Here is a 25,247-nt window from a genome sequence, read left to right on the forward strand (position 1 = left end):
CCTCCCAGGTGGGACTTGAAGCCTGGGACCGAGTGAGGAGTTGCAAGGTTAGTGTTCTCTCTCAGTTCTCACAGCAACGAGCTGGGAAACCAGGCCATCAGTTGACACCTCAGGGCTTCAGTTTTCTCCATTCTCATATCCCAATGGTGATCCCGTGTTCCCAGGTTCTAAGGGCTGGCAATGACACTCCAGGCTGCAAGATGCTCCTGTGACGGGCTGGGCCAGGCATACTTATTTTTTACTCGCATCCCACCCTCCTACTCAGCTCCACGATGGCCCCTATCTCTATCCCAATTGCCCTTGGACCTAGTGATTGGCCTTTGGCCCATCCCTTGGCTGTTTTTCCTCTGAGAAATATCTCAGTTGATTGACAGGTCCAAGGGCTTTCGCAGCAGACACCACGGCGGCTCCAATGTTAGGACGTTCCTCTCTGCCTGCCCCCCTGCACCAAGTTGATAGATAATATCTCCATGCATACTTCCTGCTCCCCTGCCTGATAGGTAGAGACCCACGTGGAGTGAACAGAGCCAGAGGCAAGCCCTCCCCCTTCAAGTACTGGGGTTTGTATGTCTGGGGTGGGGTTTTCATTTGTGTGTGACTGGTAAGGAGTCCCTGCCTGGCAGGAAAGGAGATAAGGACAGTGACGTTCAACCCAGAAGGAAATAGTCTGGAATCCTTCCCCGAGGGTCACCCTGTCTTCCCACCAGAGATGGGAGATGGCCACCTACAGCCAGCTGGTCTTATCAGCATGATTCCGCAGCCTGGCCGGAGTCTTGTGACAACACTAGCTGAGGAGGAGCAGGCGCTTCTCAGGCACCAGGCCTGTGGCAGAGGGTGCCGGCTGCCCGCCCACCGCCAGCCTGGCCCCGGAGCCAGCGCCGCGAATTGAGCAAAGCAGTGGAAAGAGAGAAGTGGCGCCCGCTGGAAAGCAGACAGAGCGGCTCCTGGATTTCCTAACAGGCCCAGCCACATGCCAGGGGCTGGCAGGCCGGCTCAGTGCGCCCGCCTCGCTTGCGAAACAGCCCTTTCCTCCGCTGGGTAAGCCTCCCCGGGCAGCCGAGCCGCTGTCCAGCCACCCAGGTCCCCGGACGAGGCCTCCCTGCCTGCCCTCCGCCTTCCTGCCTTCTCCTGCGGTTAACACACCAGAATACGGCGGGCAGCTCGGGGAAGACAGGACCCCTCCCGGGGCTGCAAGATGTTTCCTTTCACGAAGCCACACACAGAAGCTTACTTAGAAAGAAGGGTGGTGGGGAGGTCACTGTGGACAGATGGCGGATTTCTCTGCAGTCTCAGAAGGAACTCGAGGAGGGCAGAGCCACAGAGGGTGAACCACCAGCTTGAGAGGAAGGGCTTCCAAAGCAGAAAGCCCAGAGCTGCCCAGCCCGCTCACTGATCGGGGCACATGGGTAGCTGCAGGGCTGTGCCAACCCACCTTCCTCTGAGCCTGGGAAGAAACTTCTTAGAAGGGTCTTCATGGCATGGCGAGGTACCAGGGGTCCCTCCTCTCACTTTGTAGGGTATGTAGCCCCCTGTGGGCTAAACAGGGGGCACCCTGGCTCCGTAACTGTGCCACTGAGCATGGAATTCGGGAGAAGCTTTTGTTTAAACCATGTCTTCTTCAGCTTGATAATCTTGGCATGCTGTATTTAAGAATAATAGATGCCTTTCTAGCACGGGTACTGGATGGAGATGCCAGTCTTCTGGGGTGGAGGGCAGAGTCTGAGGTCACACTGCAGATGCTGGACTGAACGTGTGTCCCTTGCTTTGGGGAGCTCAGCCGGTTCCGTGGTGAGTTTGGGTGTAAAGCAGTAACCAAGGACCAACTGGGCAGAGGCAGCTGGGCTTGGGATGATTAACAGAATAATAGGGCTGTGCTGAAGGAACAATTAGCATTTGTACTTAGAGCAGCAGGCACCCACTGGGGGGCAGACAGGCCTGGGCTGAGAAAAGGGCCTGGGGCTGCGTGGGGACAGGCAGAGAGATTTGGTAAGTATTCTCTGCCAAGTCCGAGGCAGAGATAACAGTCTTTAATTGGCACCTGGAAGTTTGTTTGGCTTTAGAGTCTTACCCTTAGCAGAATATATATTTTCATAATGCGATGACTCTTTTTTAAACTGAGATGATCTTTCTGAATGAGTGAGTGTGCAAGTCAACAGTCTGTAGTACCCATGCATTTGGACCACCGGGGTGCAAGCGGGGAAGGGGTTTAGGTTGGCCCCGAGGTGCTTGTTGGCCCAGTCCCCCCTGGGGCCCTCTCCCTCCCCTTCACAGACTTCCAGTCCAGCCAAACCCATCTGTTCACGGGCCTATGAATGTGCCCTGTCCTCATCTACTTCCAGCTTTTGCTCCTCATTGTTTCTGTCAGACCTGCCTTCTCCCCTCTTGGCTCCATTTACTGGGTCACTGACTGCAAAACCCTCCTCCTCCCAGAAGCCTCCCCTGATCTCCTCCTCTAACCTCCATGGCCAGAGGCTCTCTATTTACTCTACTAAGTTCTAAGTCGAGTGGAGGGTCTCCCTAGATTAGTTTTTCCTTACACAGGACCTGGTGCGTAGCTGGCCCTCTCAGAAGACCTGTGGGTTGGATTGGGAGGAAACAATGTGCTGGTTGAGGCAGAGCCGCTTAGAAGGGCACCTCTCTCCCCTGGTGTGCAACTTCCCCAGAGACATACAGCCTGCAGCACAGCAGGTCCTGCACCCTCCTCCAGGGAGTCTGAGGAGTTTCATTTGTTCGTTTGTTCATTCATTCAACAAGGGGCACAGATCCTGTTCTCATAGATCAACCAGTCTATTAGGGAAGACAGACGTTGCCCAAGCAGATCAGTGATGGGAACTGAGGCTGCAAAGTGAGACTGCATGGGTTCTCACCCCGACTTGGTCACCCACCAATCACATTGCACAGCTAGCCTCTCTGTGCCTCAGTTTCCTCAGAGAGACAGTACGTGGGAAGATAATTCTCTTGAAAATACTGGTTCTACAATATTCACAATAGCCAAGAAGTGGAAACAACCTAAGACTCCTTTGATGGGTAATTAGAGAAAGACACAGTCCATTACACAATGGAATACCACTCAGCCATAAAAAGGATGAAATATTGCCATTTGCAACAACATGGATGGACCTTGAGAATATCGTGCTAAGCGAAATAAGTCAGATGGAACAGGACAAGAACCAAAAGATTTCATTCATGTGGGATATAAAACAGAAAATAACGAACAAACACATTCACAGACACAGACAGCTGCATGGTGGTTACCAGAGGGGGAGGGGTTGGGGGAAGGACAAAGAGACTAAGGGAAGGATCAGATATATGGTGACGGAGGGAGACTACGGTTTGGGTGGTGAGCACACAATAGAACAGAGAGATGTTGTATTATAAAGTTGTACACCTGAAACTTACATAATGACATTAAGCAATGTCATCCCGATATATTTAATTAAAATAAAAACCAAGCCTGACCTGTGGTGGTGCAGTGAATAGAGTGTCAACCTGGAATGCTGAGGTCCTGGTTCAAAACCCTGGGCTTGCATACTCATTCAGAAAGATCATCTCAATTTAAAAAAAGAGTCATCACATTATGAAAATATATATTCTGCTAAGGGTAAGACTCTAAAGCCAACAAACTTCCAGGTGCCAATTAAAGACTGTTATCTCTGCCTCGGACTTGGCAGAGAACACTTACCAAGGTTTTGAACATATGGTCAAGGCACATATGAGAAGCAACTCTGCTCCTCCCAACTTTCTCTCCTCTCTCTAAAATCAATAAATAAAATCTTTCAATAAAAAAAAATTTTTTTTTTGATTGATGGCTCTAAAGGGAAGATAAAAACGGGACATTTCCTGGAGGGGACTGTGGGGTCCAGGGAAGGTTCTCCCCCTCAGATGGGTTTGGTGGGCCGATGCAAAGAAACCATGCGCGAGAGGAAGCTGTGAGCAGGAGAGACAGCAGGCCCACGCAGGGGAGCCGAGCGAAGGAGAGGGGACGGGATGGTGGCACTCCAGACTCAGGGCTGTGCTGAGCAGAGCCACCGCCCTGGCGGACAGGCTACCCAAAATAGGCTTGACCCAGGCAGGTCCACGATGGCTGTGCAGAGGCCCGAGACAGCCTGTGGGCCCCGGAGATAATTAAAGAAAGCCAATGTTATGTAAGCAGACTTAGATAGCAGTTTGGGTGAAGAAGAAAGATACTTAAATCTGGCCTTTGGATTATTTTAAAATCTTACTCTGTTATTTGTGTTTATATATAAATTACTCTTTCTTCAAGCTGTGCGCTAACTTCACTGCAAAATTATATAGAAAAACCTCCAGCAGGGTGATTTTATCTTATATTCATTCCTGCTTTTTTCAGTTGAAATATTTTTGAGAAAACTTTTTGTTGGTGCATCACACATGCAAAAACGTGCATGGCCTCAGTGTCCGGTTAGATGACCTTCACGAGGGGAATACACTCGTGCTGCCAGCGCCCTGACCAAGAGCGGGGACTTGGGCGGCACCCCAGTCCTCTCTGCCAACTTTTCCTTTACTGACTCTCCCCGAGGGTTGCCACGATCCTGCTTATAAGCACAGCTTAAAGTCACCCATTTAAACTCCCTCGCCATGTATTTAAATTGGAAGCAAAGACCATCTGCAGGGTGGTCCCCGCGAGGCCCTTTGCTCACCTGCTGGCAGCTTTGAGAACCCCACTCATGCCTGACCAGGCGGTGGCGCAGTGGATAGAGCGTCGGACTGGGATGCGGAAGGACCCAGGTTCGAGACTCCGAGGTTGCCAGTTTGAGCGCGGGCTCATCTGGTTTGAGCAAAAAGCTCACCAGCTTGGACCTAAGGTCTTTGGCTCAAGCAAGGGGTTACTCTCGGTCTGCTGAAGGCCCCCTGGTCAAGGCACATATGAGAAAGCAATCAATGAACAACTAAGGTGTTGCAATGCGCAATGAAAAACTGATGATTGATGCTTCTCATCTCTCTGTTCCTGTCTGTCTGTCCCTGTCTATCCCTCTCTCTGGCTCTGTAAAAAAAAAAAAAAAAAGAGAACCCCACTCATCCTTGGCCGCCTTACTCTGGGCTTTCCTTTGGAGGACGTCACCTGACTCTGGACAGTGGGGTAGGTATGCTCGTCACAGTTTTCACGAAGGAAGAAACGGAAGATAAGATCCTAATCAGATGACGTGCCATGTGCCCAATACATCAGGACTAGAGAACTGATTCCCAAATCTGGGAATCTGTCCTGACAGTTGGGTGCTTCCTTATGCACTCAGTTTATAGCTATGTGCCCTTCACCGGTTTTGGAACATAAAACGCTTTGAGGACTTGATGAAAACCCTGGCACCACTCCCAGAAAAATGCGCATCTACTCAAGCTCAGAGATGCGGACGCACAATTTCATGGCCTTCTACCTCGGACACGGCCTTCCACAAGCCAACCTGAATCACCAATGGCAATGTCACAGGAGCTCAGGACAGAAACAGACTTCGTAAGGACAACAACCCAGCCATGGTCTCATGTGTCAGCAGGACGATCAGGAAGCCATTTTCTGTGGCTGTCCCGGCAGTGGCTCAGTACCCATGCGGTTAGGAAGAATGCCAGGGTGGCCAATAAAGATACCCTACAAGCTCTGTACCATGTTCCAGACACTTGACATACGTGATCACCAATCCTCACAGCAACTCTGCAGAGGTCAGCGTGGTCTCCCCATTTTACTGGTGGAAAAACCGAGTCCTGAAGAGGTTAAGTGACTTGCCTCAGGTCTCAGCTAGTACCCACAGTGATATTCAAAATGATGAAAGTCTGACATCCAAGCCCTCCTTCTCCCTCTTTCCATTCTCACACTGGGGCTTTTAGCTTCCCTCTCATCCTGCTGTGTGGATCCTGAAGCCAGGTGGGGAGTTTCTTAAAATCACAGCACGGTGGTTAGGAGGGAGCAGAGCGACAGTATGAGGATGCCTCAGCGCACACATCTCCACTCCTGGGAAATGACTCACGGGAGCCCTGCCACTTGGCCTCCAGGGCACACATACACATTTCCTGTGTCTCGGCTAGAGCCTCGGGCGGTGTGAGTTGGCACGTGTAAGTCTCCGCAAGCAGCTAGAGATAGAAACCCACCCTCCTCTGTATCCTGGGATGAAGAAGCTTCTCTCTGGGATAGGTTATCTCTGGGCCTCAGTTTTGTCATCTGCAAAATGGGGGCAAAGGTCAGACTCGATCAGTGCTACTCAGTGTGTGGTCCTCTTACGAGCAGCATCAGCATCATCTGGGAAATTGCAGGTCCCTCTCTGACAGTGATTCTCAAGTTTAATGTGTGTCACCATTGCCGGGGGGCAGGGTCATTTCCCAGCTGAGAACCAGAGACCTAGAGCCGAGGTCAGTAAACTACAGCCTGCTGGCCAAATCTGGTCCACAGCCTGCTTTTAACAGGCCAATGAGCCAGGAATAATTTTTACATTTTTTAAATAGCGGGGGGGGGGGGGGGGGGGGGGGGGGGGGGGGGGGGGGGGTGTGAATCAAAAGAATAATAATATTCTGTGACACATAACATGATATAAAATTCAAATTTCAATGTCCATAAATAAGGCTTTGTTGGAACACAGCCCCTCTCACTCATTTACATATTGTCTGTGCTTTCCCAGTACGAAGGCGGAGTTGAGTAGTTTCCTCAGAAACTGCTCCCCTGCCTCGCTGCTGCTCCGCATGCGAGTCTCAGGGATGTGGTTCAAATTGATTTTGCCTCTTGGCCTGCAAAGCCAAAATATTTACTACTGGCCCTTTACAGAAGAAGTTTGCTGACCTCTGATGAAGAGTGTGAAGGGGAGAAGAGGGGAGAGGAGAGGAGAAAAGAGGAAGGGAGAGGAGGGGAGAGGAGCCTTATGATCCCTTCTGGGGGCAAAACGTGAGCTGTCAGGGGCTTTTGGGATCTGTGGGAGTCCTAATCTGGCTGGTCAGCCATGAAATCCTTTAAACAACTGCTTTGAGGAGGGTCTGGATGGTCTCTCTGACCATTTCCCTGTATGAAAACCCCAAATTCCACTCTCAGAACAGGGGCTCTGGCCTGGGAAGTCCCCGGGCACAGTCTCCAGGGACTGTCTGCAGGGGGAGCGGCTCATTGCGAGGGTGTCAACTCCCCTAACACCCCTAAGCCTGGTACCTTTTATCCTTTGGGGAAAATGTGAAAGTCCCTGGAAGGGGAATGCCCCATATGCACACCATGCCTCCACCCACCCGGGCAAAGGGGAGGTTCTCTGACGGCACAGGCAGGCCTCAGGAAAGTCCGGGGAGTCTTGGGGGGGGGTCTGGGGGCAGGCAGACTGAGGTAAAGACAGGAAATGGTCATCAGGAACGGGGCACCCTTTCCCAGAGGGCTGTACCTCCTTACTGCCCCCCACACTCTAGAATCCACTTCTCCCCACTAGCCAGAGGAAACAAGGCTTGCGGCCCCGTGGGCCAGTGGCAGCCACCCTCACCAGTGGGTGCCTCCTCTCCCTGGAGCCTCCTGCCTGTGGCATTACCCAAGCAAGTCTCAACTCTGGCCCTGGGATTCCAGGTATTTCCCCAGCCAGCCCCACCTCATCTAATTGCTTTCTAGTCAGCTAATCCTGGGTCCACACCCTCAGCTCCAGCCAGGCGAGCCACCTCGGTGAGGCCAGCGGCAGTAGTTCCCCAGCAGTAGCTCCGAAGACTTCCCATGGCCTGCGTCCCAGCCCAGGGCGGCCTCTCGACTCCCCCTTACCCAAACCACATCCGCCTCGCTCTTCCCACACCCTAGACTTCTCGGACTAACATTTCCAAACCGAGCAGAGCACGGGCCAGTCCAGACCCAGAGCTGCCCCCTAAGTCATCGCCCACTGCCCCCACCCCCGACTGCCGTATCCAGGTTATCAGGGAAGAACAATTAGCAAAAAAGTAGAGTTGTACCTACTGTTCAATTCCCAGAGCTAATTGTTTTAAGCGAGGGTGGGGTGGGGGGGTGGGGGGTTGGCCTTAATTAAAGGACAATTAGTTAGTAAATGTGTGTTTGCATTTCCTAAGTCTGGCTTTTAACCCTGAGAACCCAGGTTCGGCAAAAATACATTTATGTCTCAATACCTCTGAGTAAGGGACAAGGTCTTAGTTACAGAAATGGCAGGACTGACAACAATAGGGCAATGAAAGAATGAGCTGAGTGTACCTTCCACACACTGAGCCATGATCTCTGTTTAGCCACTGGGAGGGGGGTGTTGGCAGCTGCCTGTGACCCCACCCCCATCTGTGGATTCTGTTCTTAGCTCTGTCATGCAGTCTGTCATTCCTGCCACCCACTGTCCCCTTCTATATTTTTCTTCTTTTACCCTTTCTCTCCCTCCCCCACCCTTACTCTTTCTACCTTTCTCCATTCTGGGGCCAAAAGTGTTACCTTTCTCCAGCCAGCTAACCAACGCCATCACACTGGCCATGAACTTTAGTGCTTCAGCTGACACCACTGTGCTTCTGGGTGCTCAGACAGAGAAGCTATGAAATGTTCTTTGGAGACTGAGGATCCAGAACAGTTTCCAGAGTCTGAGGACTCCAGAAGCCACCTCTAGACCTATGCTATCTGGAACAGTAGCCACCAGCCCCATGGGGTCTTGAGCACTTGAAATGTGCCTAATCTGAATGAAGAGGTGCTTTACGTGTAAATATACACTGGATTTCAAAGACTGAATACAAAAAAAAATAAAGAATAGAAAAAATATCTCATTGATCTTTTGAAAATTGATTACATGTTGAAACAATTTTTTGACTATATTGATATCATGAAAGATATCAAAATTAATTTCATCTGACCCTTTTAACAAAATGCAGCTACTGAAAAGTGTACGAGACAGTGGCTCCACAGCTGGGACTGTGCCTAGATTGTGAAAAGCTAAGAGGTTTCCATTGTCCTCTGTTTGTGACTGTGTGTGTCCTCTTCCACCTGCCCCACTCCCACTCCTGGGCCATGCCGTCACCTCCCTCCAACTCTCACAGCATCCTCCGGCTCCCTGTGCATCCTCCTTGCCCCTTCCTCCTCGAGGGAGAGGCAGGAGAGGAAGGCCCTGCTACTCTGCCTGCATCTCTAGGCCCAGCCCAAGGCCAAAGGCCGACATGGTACACGGCGGGCGCTCACTCAGCAGCCTCTCAGTAACCCTCTCCGCGTGGCTCTCCAGCCGTGAAGCTAGGCCTACAGCCCACCTTGAGCCTGACCGTGGCTCATGGGAGTCTGACTCTGGGCAGACTAATTAAATCGCATATCAAGTCTGGCAGGCTGAAGTTAAGAAAAGACCACTAACCAGAGTGAAACATGGGGATAGAACACAGTCAGCTTCACTGGCTGACAGCAGTTTTGCCTGGTTCACTGGGTATTGTGAGCACAAATAACGTCCTCTGAGTTTGATTTGGGCGGGGGATGTCTCTCTTCTCTTTGCCATTCTGAGCTCATCTCCAGGGACCGCTCCCAGCTAGCCCCATCCTGCTCGCATACTCTGCTTCTTTAAGGATTCTGGATTTATCTCCTAGGAGAAATTGTCCCAGATTAACTCTAGAGGGGCAACTGCTGTCTCTGCTCTGCCCCATCTAGATAGCCTATTTCAATTAATTTATTCAACAAGTATTTACTGAGCACCTACTATATGTTTATAGTACTGTTTAAGACACTGGGGACAAGCCAGGAGGACATATTCCCTGTCTTTAGAGACATTCCAAGCTAGTTGGGGAGACAGAAAAACCCCACAATTCTAAGGAAAGCCAGATACTGAGGGGGAAAGGGTGTCTAGCCGGGGAGGGTGGCTGAGGAGCCTGGAAGAAGGCACTCTCAGAAGGAACATCAAGGACAAAGGGCTGAGACTGATTTTACTGTGTCTCCTCCACAATTTTTCTCACTAAGAAGCACTTCATTCAGCACAACACGAAGATGCTGTTGACTAATCCTTTATTCCATGTCTTTTGTTTTCCATGTCTTTGTTTTGTGTGTCCTGTTACAGGGAAAAGAGGAAGTCGGTTTGTGATTAGCAAAATCTACTAAATTACATTTAATCCTCATCCCGACAAGGAATTGAGGGCCAGAGAGGGTTAATGCCTTTCTGTCTGGCTCTGCAGTCTGCCTTTCTAACCCTAGCATCCTACCCTTCCTGCTGTAAGAAAGGTGGATCCTGGTGGGTTTTTCCTATAGGGCCTGGCGCAGGCCACCTGCTAACTCCTGACCACTGCTGGCCCCAGTGAGAATGGAGCCATCAATAAGGAACCGGGTTCTAGCTGGGTCTGGATATAGATGGACAGAAGAGAAAAGGTGGTTCCTAGCTGCTTCCGGCCGAGAGGGTGGGTGCTGCCTACAAGTTATTTATATCTGAAGCAGTGAGTTGGGCATCAACTTCTGACTGGAGAGGTCCTGGGAGCTGAAGCAGGTTGAAGTGGAAAGATCAGTGAGGGTCCTGGAGAGTTGCGTGTGAGTTATGCACCAGTGTCAGTGGTGGGATTCAGCCGGTTCACACTGGTTTGGCAGAATGGATACCAAATTTTTGTTGAGTTTGGCGAACTGGTTGTTAGGTTCTCTCTAAGGTGGAAATCACACATGTACATTCCTTACTCTTTCTTAACGTTCATCTGCGCCCCTGTAGTGATGTTCATTCGTCCATAGGGGAAAAAAATTGCAAGTGAGGATGCCAATCAAGAAGCAATATGGAAATACCTTTAGTGTCAATTTTATTGTTTTTTGGTCAGGTATTATTTAATATTTTCAATAATATTTTAAAACTCTTACTAGTTTTGTATACCTCTTTTTTATTCTTATTTAAGTATGAAATAATAAACTACCTTTCGGCATATCATTTTTTTTACACTTAAAACAGTCATGAAGGCAGAGAACTGGTTGTTAAATAATTTGAATCCCACCGCTGACCAGTTCCGGTCACCGAGCACTTCTCACAGGATGAGGAGGAGAGCCAGGACCACGCCTACTCACGCCCGGGCCCCAGCAGCCGGCCCAGCACTGGACACCCAGACTGCAGGGTGGAGGGTACCTGAGCTGGGCATGAAGGGTGGGCAAGGCTGGGTGTGGGATACTGTTGGGCAGATAAAATGTATTATGCTCACTTTGTTAAAGATAGCACGAGGAGGCCGTCGCCCAGGTGATATTAATGTGTGTTGGGGTGGGCTAAAGGCAGGCAGAATCCTTGTAGCCTGGGGCTTGGTTTTGGGATTAAGCCTTTCCTACCCTTTTTGATGTGGGGTGGTACAATCCAATCATGCCTCAGAAAGTGACTTCGTATTAGAGACTTCCCTATTTTGTATATTGGATTAAGGGTTTGGATTTCTACACTATAAAATGGGGACGGAGCGGGAGCTTGCCCTCTTGGTTCCTGGGATGATTAGAGGAGAGAGCAGAGCAGAGAGCAGAAGGAGGCCACGTGGAGGAGGCCAGGAGAAGCAGCCAAGATGGCAGAGTGCTGAGTGAGATGCCAGTTTGTACAGAGTTTGTATCTGGGATAAGGAAGGAGATGGGGAACTGAGGAGAATAAGGCTGGTGAGCTAGAAACCTTTGATTCTAGGAAACTCGGATTAGTCAGTAGCTTTGTGAGCACTGAATGTGAGTGGGTTTTGGAGCCCAGTGTGTGTTTTTACTTGCCTGCCGGGTGCAAGCTAGGATTAAAGATGAAGGCCCATCAGTTCTTGGCTCCGTTGTTTCTTTACCGACTGTCCGAATCCAATGCGAACCTGCATGGGCCGGGCTGCTGTGATGGTGGCCCTGGCCCTGGCTCCTGGCTTTACAGATACCCAAACTACGGGGGCAAGACAACCAGTGGCGGCGCTGAGGGGTCCAGGCCAGGATGCAGTGCGAGCTATTTACATCCTCCCTGAGGGTGGGAAACGGGCAAACTTTATTTATTTATTTTTTTGACTTCTGGGTTATCTGTAATTCCTGATGGCCATTTTCCACCCAACAGCATCTGCTTTCTTATCTTCGAAGTATATAGGTCTGAAGTATATAGGTCCCTCCGGATCCCAGCCAATCCCCACACTGTGACCTGCACACTCAGAAAGGGCCCGGCCGGCCTCCCCTGGGGCTCCCACCTCAGCTGAGCAGATTCTGATGTCACTCTCCTGGGAAACCGCGGGGGGGTATGTGGTGGGGGGAGAGTTCTTTAAAACAAAAGAACCAAAGGATTAAAACAATCTAAACCAGGGATTTTCTGGTGTGCTGCAAGAATTTTTAAAACGTGCAATCCCTGTTTAGTCAGGGGCACTGACCTCTTTTCCCTTAGCTTGTCAAATAAAACATGACAACAGCCAGCATAACAGCTGTCCTGTGTGAATGAATCGGCATTGTATCTGTTTTATTCATTTATTTTTTGTCTGATAGGCAAATAATATAGTTCTTCGTGTGCCACAGAATTTTGGTTTACTTGTTACAAAATGAAAAAGGTTGAAAATCGCCAACCTAGGCAGATGCACGTGTATGTGTCTAAGTGTGTATATTCTCCTACATACAACTCTAGCAAGGAAAAGTTGATCCTCTACCATCCTTTCGCCACTTTAGAAAAATTCTGAAAAATATCCGCACCACCCGCCTGTCTCCGCCAAGGCCTCCAGCCCCTCCCTCCCCACCGCCTTCAGCAACTCTGCAGAAAGCAGGGCCTCTTGAAGTTCAGACATTAATTACCGAGTTAGAATATTTTTCAAAATTACAAGGCCTGGCCCCAGGAGATAAGAGGAAGGAGGAGGAGGAGGAGAGCGGAGGAGGCGGGGGAGGTGGGGAGGGCGAGTCTGCCCAGGGCTGCAGAGGCAAGGCGGGTCTGGAGCCTGCGGCGGGCGAGGCCACCGACCTCCGGGAAGAGTCCCCCACCCCCACTCCGCAAGGCCGGGCGCCCCCTGCAGGCGGTGATGAGCTCTGGCGAGAAAGCGAACCCGGTCCCGGCCCCTTCGGAGAGTGCGTGCGTCCGTGGGGGCGGGAAAAGCTAGGGGAAGGGGATGCAGGGCTCTTCTTTCTAGTCCTGAGCAGTCAAGTTTAGACAACCCTACTTCTTAACCTCCGCACCGGAGGCCTTCAGCGTGGAACTCCTGCTAGAAAATGGTTTCGTTCATTAAAACCGTATATTTTCAATGAAAGGGAGAGAAATCAAATCATTCCTCATCTGTGTAACTGGGAAGGGTGATGGCGCTCGACAATCCCTGGCTGGAAACTGTAAGGGCTGGCGGCAATCCAACCTAACTTTTAAAAAATGCCGAGTATTTGATGTTTAAGAAAAACTGTTCCCACCTATAGATCCTTTATAGGGCGACCTAATTCTCAGAGAGCCACATCCTCTTGGAATCTCTACATTTGAGAGAAAATACCTAGAGCTTGCAACCAGCACCACCCTCCTTTGGGGAGTTGGAGATGTCCCCGCGAAAGCCAAGTGAGATGGGTTTGGAAATCTCTTGAGTTTTAAAACTGTTTAAAAACGGTTCTGGAGTGGAGGCTGGTTTCCCTGTGGAAACCAATGTCTGGTAGAAGCTGGTATTTTTATAACTCCAGGCTCTCTATCAGATCCTGTGTTACCATGGTTGCTAAGGGGAACACTGGCTTCAAATTTCACATTTCAGTTTGCAGAGTCTGGCTAAGGAAGTGGACCAGTGAAGGGATGGGGGGTGGGGGAGACCTGGGTTTTATCTGGAGGAGGTCAAGTAACTGGCAGCCTCCGATGGGGACTCATCAGTGTTTGTGTGTGTGCTTTTCTTTTTTTTTGGGGGGGGGTGTCTGAGCAGGTCAGGGACATCCCACCACAGAGTGACTTGGCTGCCAAGTGGGAGAGGGGGACTACAGCTCTGAAGGGGACAAAACCGTGGGGAGTTATTTCAGCAGAGGTTACAGGAATGGCTGCTTAAGCTGGGGTATTCATAGCAGCAGCTGCTGGACCTGGAGGAACTCTGTGCTAAACCAGTGAGTGCCCAGGGGCTGTGTACCTGCCTCGGAAGGCTGCATTCTCAGAGGAACATTCCAGACCGGGTCTGTACCTAAGATTAGGGCTGGAATAAACTGCTCATGGAGAAAGGTTCTCCTGAATTTTTAAGCTTCTTTCCAGCCCTTAATTTCCCACTTAGTCTTTTTGATTGACTGTTATAGTAAGAAGGAATTTAAAAGCAAGGAGTTGAGGGCTGTTCTCTGCTAAGATGCCCTTGCCGGGCAGATCTTGTCTCATCTGCCGTCTGAGCTCCCACATTCCTGCTCCCCACTCTCACCCTGTTTGGAGCACTGTGCTTTCCACTGTGCCTTGGCCAGGGAGAGCCACACATCTGGCTTTATCTCAGTACATTTCTAACAGGAAATGCATCTAGGAGACTTTTCAGTTCAATAAAGAAGTAGCATCTTTCTTGGTGTTTGTTGAATGGATACATAAACTCTCCTTTGTGCTTTCCATGGTGTTGCTCTCTGGCCTAGAAACTTTCCGAGGGTCTCAGTATCATCTTGAGCGTCTACCAGAATACCGGTGTCAGCCTGCAACTCGGCCATCAGACCTTCTTTAGCACAAGGACACAGACAGGCCCCCCAGGCTCATTCTGGCCCCCAAGCGTCTGTTCAAACTTGTCTTCCTGGAGGCCTTTCTCCCACCTCAGCAATACCTGTCCAAAGCCCACTTTCCCTTAAGTCTGATTTCCCTTTCCCCTTGGCCCCCAATTAGTTGCCCATACCCCTAAATTTCCCCTTCCTCTGTATTGTATGTACACAACCCGCCATAAATATTCATGGCTGCTTAATTTCTGGGGATGCAGTAGTCCCGTGGATTGTAAGCCTTTTGGGGGAGGATCACCATTTATACTGCTCCCTTCCAGGACAAGTATAAATGAACCTTGCAGTTCAATGAGAAAGCAGCATTGTCTCAAACCAAATCCCTGTTTAATGCATGAACACGGGGTCCTGAGCAGAATGCTGTTGGGGTTCTGTGATAGATGAGACCCAGCCCACCCCCATGTACCAATGAAAGACTGAAATGATTTAAAAGCAACCAAGAAGAGGCTACAAGGCATTCATACAACCACCTGGCAGAGGACATGTCCAGGGAGCAAGCGTCGGCAGCCCTATGTGGATGCTTGTTCTACAGGACGTCAGGAAGGAATGGATCAGGGCAGGGTGGGGAGGCGGTGAGGAGTGAATCTGGCCTGGAAGGTGAGAAAGAGTCAGGCAGGAGGAGGAAGAGTGTGCTCTAGGCGAGAAGGAATGCAAGGGGCCTTTGGGGGAAATACAATGGGAACCGGGTGGCTGCAGCCGTACAGGACTCATGAGAAGTCTTCCAGAAAAGGGGGTATGTGTTTGATTGTGGGGGGCCTTGGTGCCCAGTTAGGAGAATGCACCTGAGTTTTGGGGGTAGCCTGTGATGGGATACCTCTTGTGAGCAATGCCTGGAATACAGTTTAATTTCAACAGCAACCTGCAACATGTCATCTCGGGGGGGGGGGGGCTGTCATGTGTCACTTGCTTTACGTAACCATCTCACTTCCTTTAAGCCTTAAGCCTGCGGAGTATTATTTTCATGTTACAGATAGAAAACTGAGATTCAGAAAGATTGCAGAATTAGATCAAAGCCCCACAGCTAGTAAGTGGCAGAGCTGGGATTCAAACTCCAGTCTCCTGGGCTCTCCCAGCTGTGCCCGCCCCACAGCTCTCTCTGCTCACCAGCAGCTGCGCACTAAATGCACCTAAGATGCGGCTACTCATATATCTCGGTGTTGGCTGCACACTGGAGTCACACAGAGAGCTTATATCTACCCTCTCTCTATCCGAAACCCCGTCCCTACAAAGTTTTATTTAACTGGCTGAAGGAGAGGTCTGAGAATTTGTAATTTTGTCAAAGCTTCTCAAGGTGGTGCAAAGTTGACAACGAGTCTGGGTTGCATAGAGGATAATTTCAAATCTCCGCTCCTGGTGCGGGTCCATAGCTGCCCCGGGTGACCTTGGCTGCTTCTGGACACAGTGGACCCACCCCAACCACTGCAGGGCAGCTGAATGCAACCCCCTCCGCTGTGGGGAAGGGAGGAATGGTCCCCGCTGGAAGGTGTCTCTGAAGACGGTCCTGCTGGACTCTCTCAGCCCTGAGAAATAGCAGAGGATCTGCACCCACACCCTCTTCAGCTCAGCCTTTTCCGATGTCAGATTTCCCCTGGAGCCAAAACAATGTGAGCAACTGAATGCACGCTCATGCAAAAAGTTGAAAAAGTGGCTCTCATTGTTGCACGGAGCAATTTCATTTCCCGAGAAGCCTGACTCGCTGCCCTCTGTGCTCCCCCCAGCCTGTGGCCTCCTCTTGGAGCCTGGCCCATTGCATCCCCGGGGGCGTGCCCGTGCAGGCACCCCTCAGAAGTACCTGCCCCCTCTCTGCCCTTCCTCTGGAAAGGGGCAGAAGGGGTGGATGGGCTTCTGGGGCTTGGCGGGGAGGAGAGCCAGGGACCCAACCAGAAGAAGGGATTAGTGGGGTCAAAGGGGGGTGCAGAGGGATGAAAGATTCCTAACAGACACCCCCTCCCTTCCTCCTTTTCTCTACTCTTGACCTCTGGCAATGGCGCTGGACTCGGAAGAAGGCAGGAAGATGGGACTCACGGGTAGAGATGGACCACAGGGCCCGGCATCTAGAGAGAGAGAACGAGAGGGAGTGTGCACAGACAGGTCCATCGTGCACAGGCGTAGTCCGCTCGAAGGAAACAGGTGGAAGGGGTTAAAAGCCCTGGCAGCACCCCTGCCAGAGGAATTTTCAACAGAGCTCTGAAGTAAGGGGAGCAGAGGAAAGTGTTCAGTGACAATGGGGAGGAGTCTAGCGCAATCACCACAAGGTCACAGAGGTGACAGAGGACAGAGGATGCTGAGAGCACTGCAGGATCAGGAAGGGGGAGGACGGTGCTGGGTGAACCAGACCCGAACCCGGGCCGCTTGGCTGCAGCTGAGACGGGAGATGATGAAACCCTTAGCTTGGGCAGCAAACACTGATTACAGCCCCCATAGTTTGGCTGAGGACCTAGGCAGGAAGAAGGGGTCTTTAGAATGCTATGAAAAAACACATTGAGGAATGTCTTATCATTTGTTTGTATCTTCTTTAATTTTTTTAAATCAAGTTTGTAGTTTTTAGTGTACAAATCTTTTACTTTGGTAGTTTATTCCTAAGTATTTCATTCTTTTCTATACTATTCTAAATGGGATCATTTTCCTAATTTTCTTTTCAGATGGTTTGTTATTAGTGCATAGAAATGCAATTGATTTTGTATGTTGATTTTTGTATCCCACAACTTGATTAAATTCATTTATTAGTTCTAACAGTGTTTTGGGTGGAGATTTTGAGCTTTCTCTATAAAAGATCTCGTCATCTATAAGCAGAGACAATTTTTCTTCTTTTCTGATTTGGATGCATCTTATGTCTTTTTCCTTGACTAACTCTGTGGGTAGGACTTCATGTAATATGTTGAGCAGGGGTGGTGAGAGTGGATACTCTTGTTTTATTCCTGATCTTGGACTGAAAGAGGTAATATTGTTAAAATAATCATCCTAGCCAAAGTGACCTACAGATTCAATGCAATCCCTATCAAAATTCCAAAGCCTTTCTTTTTTTTTACAGAAACAGAAAAACAATTCTAAAATTCATATGAAACCACAAAAGGGCCCTGGCCGGTTGGCTCAGTGGTAGAGCATTGGCCTGGCGTGCAGAAGTCCCGGGTTCGATTCCCGGCCAGGGCACATAGGAGAAGTGCCCATTTGCTTCTCCACCCCCCCCTTCCTCTCTGTCTCTCTCTTCCCCTCCCTCATCGAGGCTCCATTGGAGCAAAGATGGCCCAGGCGCTGGGGATGGCTCCTTGGCCTCTGCCCCAGGCGCTAGAGTGGCTCTGGTCACAGCAGAGCGACGCCCCGGGGGGTCAGAGCATCGCCCCCTGGTGGGCAGAGCGTCACCCCTGGTGGGCATGCTGAGTGGATCCCGGTTGGGCGCATGCGGGAGTCTATCTGACTGTCTCTCCCCGTTTCCAGCTTCAGAAAAAAAAAAAAAAAACCACAAAAGACGCCAAATAGCCAAATAACCATGAAACAATTTAAAAAAGAACCAATCAAGAGGCATCACGTATCCTGATTTCAAAAAATATGATAAAGCTACAGTAATTAAAACAGACACACAGACCAATGAGATAGAATTGAGAGTCCAGAAATAAATGCATGTATATATAGTCAACTGACCTTTGACAATGGTGCAAAAAAAAACACCAAAACAAAACCAAAACATAATGAGGAGAGCTAAGTCTCTTCAACAAATGATGCTGGGAAGACTGGACATCTATATGCAAAAGAATGAAACTGAACTTTTATACCATGTCGAAACATCAACTCAAAATGGATTAAAGACCATCAGAACTGATACTGTAATGTCTCGAAGAAAACATAGGGGAAAGCTTTATGACATTGGTCTTGGCAGTGACTTTATGGATGTCACATCAAAAGCACAAAAGTAAAACTAGACTAGACAACTGGGACTACATCAAACCAAAAAGCTTCTGTCCAGCAAAGGAAACAATCAATAGAGTGGAAACTCAATCTACAGAATGGGGGGAAATATTTACAAACCATGTGTCTGATAAAGGGTTAATTCTCAAGATATCTAAAGGATGCCTATAGCCCAATAGCAATAAAACTAAGAACCAGATTTAAAAAATGAGCTAATGAGTTGAATCGACATTATTCCAAAGAAGATACACACAGAGCCAACAGGTATACGGAAAGATGCTCATTGTCACAAAATCACCTGGGAAATGCAAATCAAAACCATGAGATATCACCTCATACTTGTTAGGATGAATACATATATAAAAGACAACAAGTGTTGGAAAGGAAGTGGAGAAATCAGAACTCTTCTACACTGTTAGTGGGAATGCAAAATGGTACAGCTGCTCTGAAAACAGCAGGGAGGTTCCTTAAACAATTAAAAATAGAACCACCATATAATTCAGCAATCCCACTTCTATGTATTTATTCAAAAGACTCGAAATCAAGATCTTGGAAGAAGTATTAACAATCCTATGTTCATTGCAGCATTATTCACAGTAGCCAAGGTCTAGGAACAATCTCAGTGTCCATTGACAAATGAATGGATTTAAAAATGTGTTAAATACATACAACAGAATATTATTCAGTCTTTAAAAAGAAGGACATTCTGCAATAACCTGGAAGACATTATGCTAAGTGAAATAAGCCAGTCACAGGACAAATACTGCATATTTCCATTTAAATGAGGTATCTGAAAGTCAAGCTCATAGAATCAAAGAATAGAATGATGGTTGCCAGAGGTTTGGGGCAGGTGGACGTGGTGAGTTGCTAACCATTGGGTATAAAATCTCAGTTGTACAAGATGATTGAGCTTTAGAGATCTGTACAACATTGTACCTATAGATAATAGTATTATTTTGCACAGTTAACAATCTATCAAGAGGGTAGATCACATGTTGAGTGTTCTTACCACAACAAAAATTTAAAAACATTAAAAAGGGCTCATGAGGCAAATCGAGTTGTAAACAGGATGGCAAGGAGACTCGCGCAGCTTCAGGTCATCAATAACACTTCAATCACTGTGAAAACCACCTTGGCAGAAACCGTTGGCTCTTTAACAATAAAAGGACTCATTGAAAAATAGTCCTCTCCATCTCTCAAAGAAGGCTCTCTGACTGGCAAGTGCTATTTATGGCAAAAACAGAATTGATTCCACAAAGATCGATTTGGCCTCCACCGTATAGCAGGTGCTGGGCTATGGACTGAGAATAGAATGAGAGTAGCCGCTGCTCTGCTTGCCAGGTAGAAGAGCAGGGCAGGGAGGAGCAGGGACTCCGGCACTCAGACCTGGATTCCAGCATCGACTCTGCTGCCTGCTGGCTATGTGGCTCCGAGCAAGCTGCCTAGCCTCTCTGTTCTCTGGAAAATGGGGATGATGATGTTCAGGGCGTGTGTGAATTAGAAAAAAATGCACGACATGCTTTGGACAATGCCATCCACTGTGCTGTTATGGTCACTAACTACTACTTACCATGCAGTGGCCGGCAAACCGTAGCTCGCCAGCCATATGCGGCTCTGTGGCCCCTTGAGTGTGGCTCTTCCACAAAATACCACATGCAGGCGCTACCTCGATAAGGAATGTGCCTACCTATATAGCTTAAGTTTAAAAAATTTGGCTCCTAAAAGAAATTTCAATCATTGTACTGCTGATATTTGGCTCTGTTGACTAATGAGTTTGCCGACCACTGCAAGGCAATATAAAAGGATGGGGCTGTAAGGATGGACTGCATCGGCTGCAGGGAGGCAGGGAGGCGGGCCCATGCAAGGACCTGGACTGAGCAGCAGGGTTGTGGGGTTCAGCTCTGGCCATGCCTTGTTGGACGGGCTTAGGGTATGACCTGCATGTTATTTAGTAGGCAGCTGGCACTGTGGGCCTGGGGGTGGTTCTAGGATTTGGGAGGTCCCTAGGGCAGGGTGGGTCCTGCTGGTTTGGGGCCAGACACCTGCATGGCCACAAAGGAAAAGCCTAAACTTTTCTAGCATGCTGAGAGGCAGCAGCAATGGTATCTTTGGTTTTTAGAAACTTCTTAGAGCTGGCTCAACCTGCTTTGGGTCAGGACTGGGTATGAGCACATTTGTGATAAGGTAGGGGAGGCAGGAACTGACTAAGAATTCAGGCGTCTGTCTCCTGAATTCTGGGGAAGGCATAGGCTCTCCGCAGGGACCGATATGATCCCCAGGGCACATCTTTATGTCCCGATCTGTTTTAGGGAAGTTGAGTTCTCTATGGAAAGAGCCCTCGGTTAGGTGTGGCATGAACCAGCTGTGTGTCCTTGAAGGGCATTCTACCCCCCTGGCCTGTTAAGACTGGGCATAAGCCTGGGCCCTAAGTAAAACTGGAGGACCCCCAGCTCTCTGAGAGCCACCCTGCCCGAGGACAAGTCCCCTGAGCACTGTCCCACATTCCAACATAGCTAGCACCCTCTCCACATCACACCTTCCTCCCCAAACCCTGCAGATTAAGCAGCACAATCTCCCTTTACAGATGAGGAACTGAGGCTCAGAGCAGGTGAACTTTTCCCCAAGACGGCACAGCTAAACAATGGAAGAGGTAGGATTTAAACCCAGGCTGAAGCTCTTAAACCACCTCAGTGTGGGTCCTCACACAGGTAGCCTGGAACATGGGGCTCTGCCTTCCTCTGTTACAAAATGGTGGCAGCCATATATGATTTACTCTTCAAGTTTACCACGAACATGGCAGCGGTATGTATTTGTAGCACCGTCCACTAACTTGTTGTTAGTGCCTCAAACAAGCGGGCATTAGGGGAGGGCGCTTGTTTCTTGTCTATACAGACCTCTTGGCACCTTCTGAATCTCACACCAGACATTGGCACAATCTCAGGCCAGTGCTCAGCCCTGCTTCCTGGAGCAGGTGACAGCAACACCAGAGGTGCCTAAATCACGCTGAGGGAATGTGTTGGGACCATCCAGGTCACCGCCCGAGAATAGCGCTGCTTTCTGCCTCAAGATGGGCTTGTAGGGGCTCAGGGCAACTCAGGCAGGAATGGGAGGACCCAAGAGGCCACCCGGACCAGCCTTTCTCCTCCAAGAGGGCGGCCTTCAAATCATCTCCAAAGGGATACAAAAAGCAAAGCTACAGCCCTTCTTGGTGCTGCATTCTGAGCCTAAGATACTTTAAGAGTGAAATAAAGTTGGGAGAGACCATTGTCCGACTCTGAGAAACAAGTGTGAATTCAAGTGCATTGTTAAGAAGATGTTTGACCCCGTGGAGTGGCAGAGGCTTACGGGTTTTCAGAGTACCTAGGACGAGGCCTGTGCGCCCTGCTTTCCTGGGCACCCAAGCAGTCTGGAATGAGTACTCTGCTTTGTGTAAACAGATGCTTCAGAAACATTTACAGATGCCCTTCCCTGCTCTTGATTGCTCTACTATCTTTCTTTCAAAAACACAAAAATGTCCCTTGACCCCACACGTCCCTTTTAGCTGACAGCTTCCCTTTCCAGAAGTGCTCTCTAAAGCCTTGACAACACTGAGGTCTGCACTGCCACTGACTCCTGAGCATGGCCCGATGTGGCTCCTGTGTTCACTTCACTGACGCCACGACCCCGCTGACTTCCTTGTTGCTAAACCCACTTCTCTGTCCTGGTTCTATTGGTTCCCCAGAGGCCACTACTCCTTAGGTCCTGGGACCCGCCGCTGGGGGTGGTAGGGGACAGCACATCTGAAGTTGGGCTGACCCAGGCTCCCACGAAGGAGCTCTGTGATGGTTCTCACGCTCTCCTGGAACCTTCTCTGACCCACGCCTCCTGCCTCCGGGTCCCCCCTCCACTACCTCCTTACCGGTTCTTGTCCTCTCCTCCATCTGCACCCTTTCCCCGGGCACCCCTCGAGTCCCCACCAGGTACGCATCAACACTTGACACAACGCGCAGTCTGTGTTCCCAGGCTGATCTCTTCAGGAACTTCTATCTGAGCAACTATGTGACAACCAACAGGTCACCCACCCATAAAAACTGACTCCTGGCTCTCACCCCCGCTCTGTTTCTCTTCTAGACCTCCCACCAGGCACCACCAGGCTGGCGCACGCTGAGCCCTCCTCACTCTCTCCCTTCTCTACTTCAGCAGGCTCTGTTGCCACTAAAACAATATAACTGAAATGCTAACAGCCCTCCCCTCCTCACTTTCTCTGCTGTGTCCCCAGCCACCAACCCTCACACTGGAGGACCAGTGGCACCTAATAAGCTCCCAGTTTCACATCTGATCCTTCCAGTTCTGTCCCGGAGAGCAGCCAGGGTGACTTGTAAAGTAGGTCATCATGCCTCGTAGGAAAGTACCCCAATGACTTCTTGCTTCTCAAAGTTTCTTGGTTGCTCTTATGTATTTCTTTTTCAGATGAAATTTAGAAGCCAACCCTTTTTAAAAATAAATAATTCAATGGTAAACCAATCCAGTCCCAAGATCCATTCATTCAAATAATACTGCAGGCAGTGTTCTAGAGCAGGGTTTTTCCAGCCAGAAATTCCATGCAAGAGTGAACCACCCTGAAGTTGTATGAGGATTATAGACCCAATGATCTTAGTTCAATTCGCCAATGCTCAGGGTGATTTCTGCCTAGTGGTCCCCAAAATAATTCTCTTATTTTCACCAGTCCCCAAGTGCAAAAAGGTTGAAAACCACTGTTTTAGATTATGAATTCCTGCAGTTTGAGTTAGTAATGCTTTCTTTAGGGAGACTGTTTTCCTTTACGTAGCCTTAATAAATAAAAACCTGGCTTTAGTAAACAGAAGGGGGGCGATGCGACATGCTTCTCGTTATCTCAGGATAATCACTTTATAACTGGTACACCGCTTACAGCTTCCCTGGGCCTCTGAGCTGCTTAGATCACAGCCACAGCAGCGCTGTGCTCTCAGGCGGGGCCGGCGGGCGGGCGCGTGCTCTTACCTCCCTGAGGCAGGTGTAGATGGGGCAGACGAGCACGCGGAATGGCTCGCCCCTGCTGCTGCGCATGGTGCCAAACACCTCGCACAGGAAGGTGATGAAGCCCAGCCAGCGCTCCACGTCCTGCTGCTGCAGCTCTTCCCGCACTGTGAAGTCCTTCTGCGGAGGAACAAGAGAGGTGGTCAGCCTCGCTGGGACTGGGGCGGGCCAGCATCACCCGCCCTATTATGGTGCCTGCCAGTTAAGGGCTAGTCCGGAGCAACTGGTAAACCCCATGTTCTCAAGGAGGAGGGGGACGGGCGATGCGTGGCTAGAGCATGAATGCTGGGGCTCACTGTGGGCAGCTGGACCACCGTGACCTTTGGCCACATGGCACCTCTTCTAATTCTTCTTTTTTTTTACAGAGATAGAGAGAGAGTCAGAGAGAGGAATAGATAGGGACAGACAGACAGGAACGGAGAGAGATGAGAAGCATCAATCATTAGTTTTTTCTTGCGACACCTTAGTTGTTCATTGATTGCTTTCTCACATGTGCCTTGACTGTGGGGCTACGGCAGACCCAGTAACCCCTTGCTCACCAGCGACCTTGAGTCCAAGCTGGTGAGCTTTGCTCAAACCAGATGAGCCCGTACTCAAGCTGGCAACCTCGGCGACCTCAGGGTCTCGAGCCTGGGTCCTCCACATCCCAGTCTGACGCTCTAGCCACTGCGCCACTGCCTGGTCAGGCGGCACTTGTTCTTCATTGTCCCCAGACTAGAGATCCTTTAGCCTGCCTTGCCTCACTGACCCCAATACTGAGGTGTGAGGAGTGAAGTAAAGGGGGAGATGACACTTTTCCCAGAATCATCACTTCCCCCATTCAACTCCCTGTGCCAAAGGCTAACTCCCAAGGCATGCCCTGCACGAGGAAGGGTAATCAGATTATTGCTGGGTGCACGCTGGCAGCGGCTGACTGAGGCCCAGGACTGGCTAGAAACACTGCTATAGCCCTGCCTGCAAGGGGCCTGGAGGACAGTGAGAAACACCATGCATTCGTTCGTTCATTCACCCTCTTAAAAGTATTACTACCCCACTGTGTGCCAGGCACTGCATAAGGCTAAGATATGCTAACTCACAGCTGTGATACAAGAGACGGCATTAAAGGCCACTGGGGTTTCAGGTAGAGGAATGTTGGAAGTTCAAATACTCTTAGCAAGAGAATTTTCATTTCAAAGAAAAAATTCTACAAATAGCTGTAAAGGAAAAAAAAATCTCTTAAATTTCTTACAAAAGAACAATATTGTTGGCCTTTTACTCCAAATTTGATGTTAAAATTCAGAAATATTAGGGCAACGTCTTCATATGCTTGAAGATAAAAGAACTCACCTAACTATGAGTAAAAGTGAGAGAAAGAATCTTACATAAGCAAATGTTTTAAAAAATCGCACCCACATGCTTATCTTAAAAAATCCCTGAAAGGTACAGCTGCTATGGAAAACAGGATGGCAATCCCTCAAAAATTAAAAATATAATCACAATATGATCCAACAATTCAAATTCTGGATATATATCCAAGAGAACTGAAAGCAGGATCTTAAAGAGAAACTTGCTTATCCATGTTCATAGCAATATTATTGAGAAGAGCCAAGAGGTGGGAGCAACACAAGTGTCTCTCAATGGACGAATGATGGAAAGTGATCTATACACACAGTGGAATATTATTTGGCCTTAAAAAGGAAGGAGATTCTGACACCTGCTACAACATGGGTGATGAACCATGAGGATGTTATGCTCAGGAAACAAGCTAGCCACAAAAGGACAAACATTGTATATTTCAACTGAT

The 25,247-nt window shown here is 49.3% G+C and overlaps 1 protein-coding gene across 5 annotated transcripts in view; it reads right to left on the minus strand.

Annotated features, from left to right (window-relative positions):
* CTIF (cap binding complex dependent translation initiation factor) overlaps nucleotides 1–25,247 on the minus strand; it is a 272,016-nt gene that overhangs the window by 17,026 nt on the left and 229,743 nt on the right. For all 5 annotated transcript variants that reach the window (XM_066246447.1, XM_066246446.1, XM_066246445.1 and 2 more), the window contains one exon: nucleotides 23,429–23,584. In XM_066246447.1, coding sequence (XP_066102544.1) covers nucleotides 23,429–23,584 — 156 coding nt within the window. The remainder of the gene's footprint in view (nucleotides 1–23,428; nucleotides 23,585–25,247) is intronic.

Source organism: Saccopteryx bilineata, chromosome 11 (assembly GCF_036850765.1).
Source record: "Saccopteryx bilineata isolate mSacBil1 chromosome 11, mSacBil1_pri_phased_curated, whole genome shotgun sequence".
In the NCBI taxonomy this organism is placed as follows: domain Eukaryota; kingdom Metazoa; phylum Chordata; class Mammalia; order Chiroptera; family Emballonuridae; genus Saccopteryx; species Saccopteryx bilineata.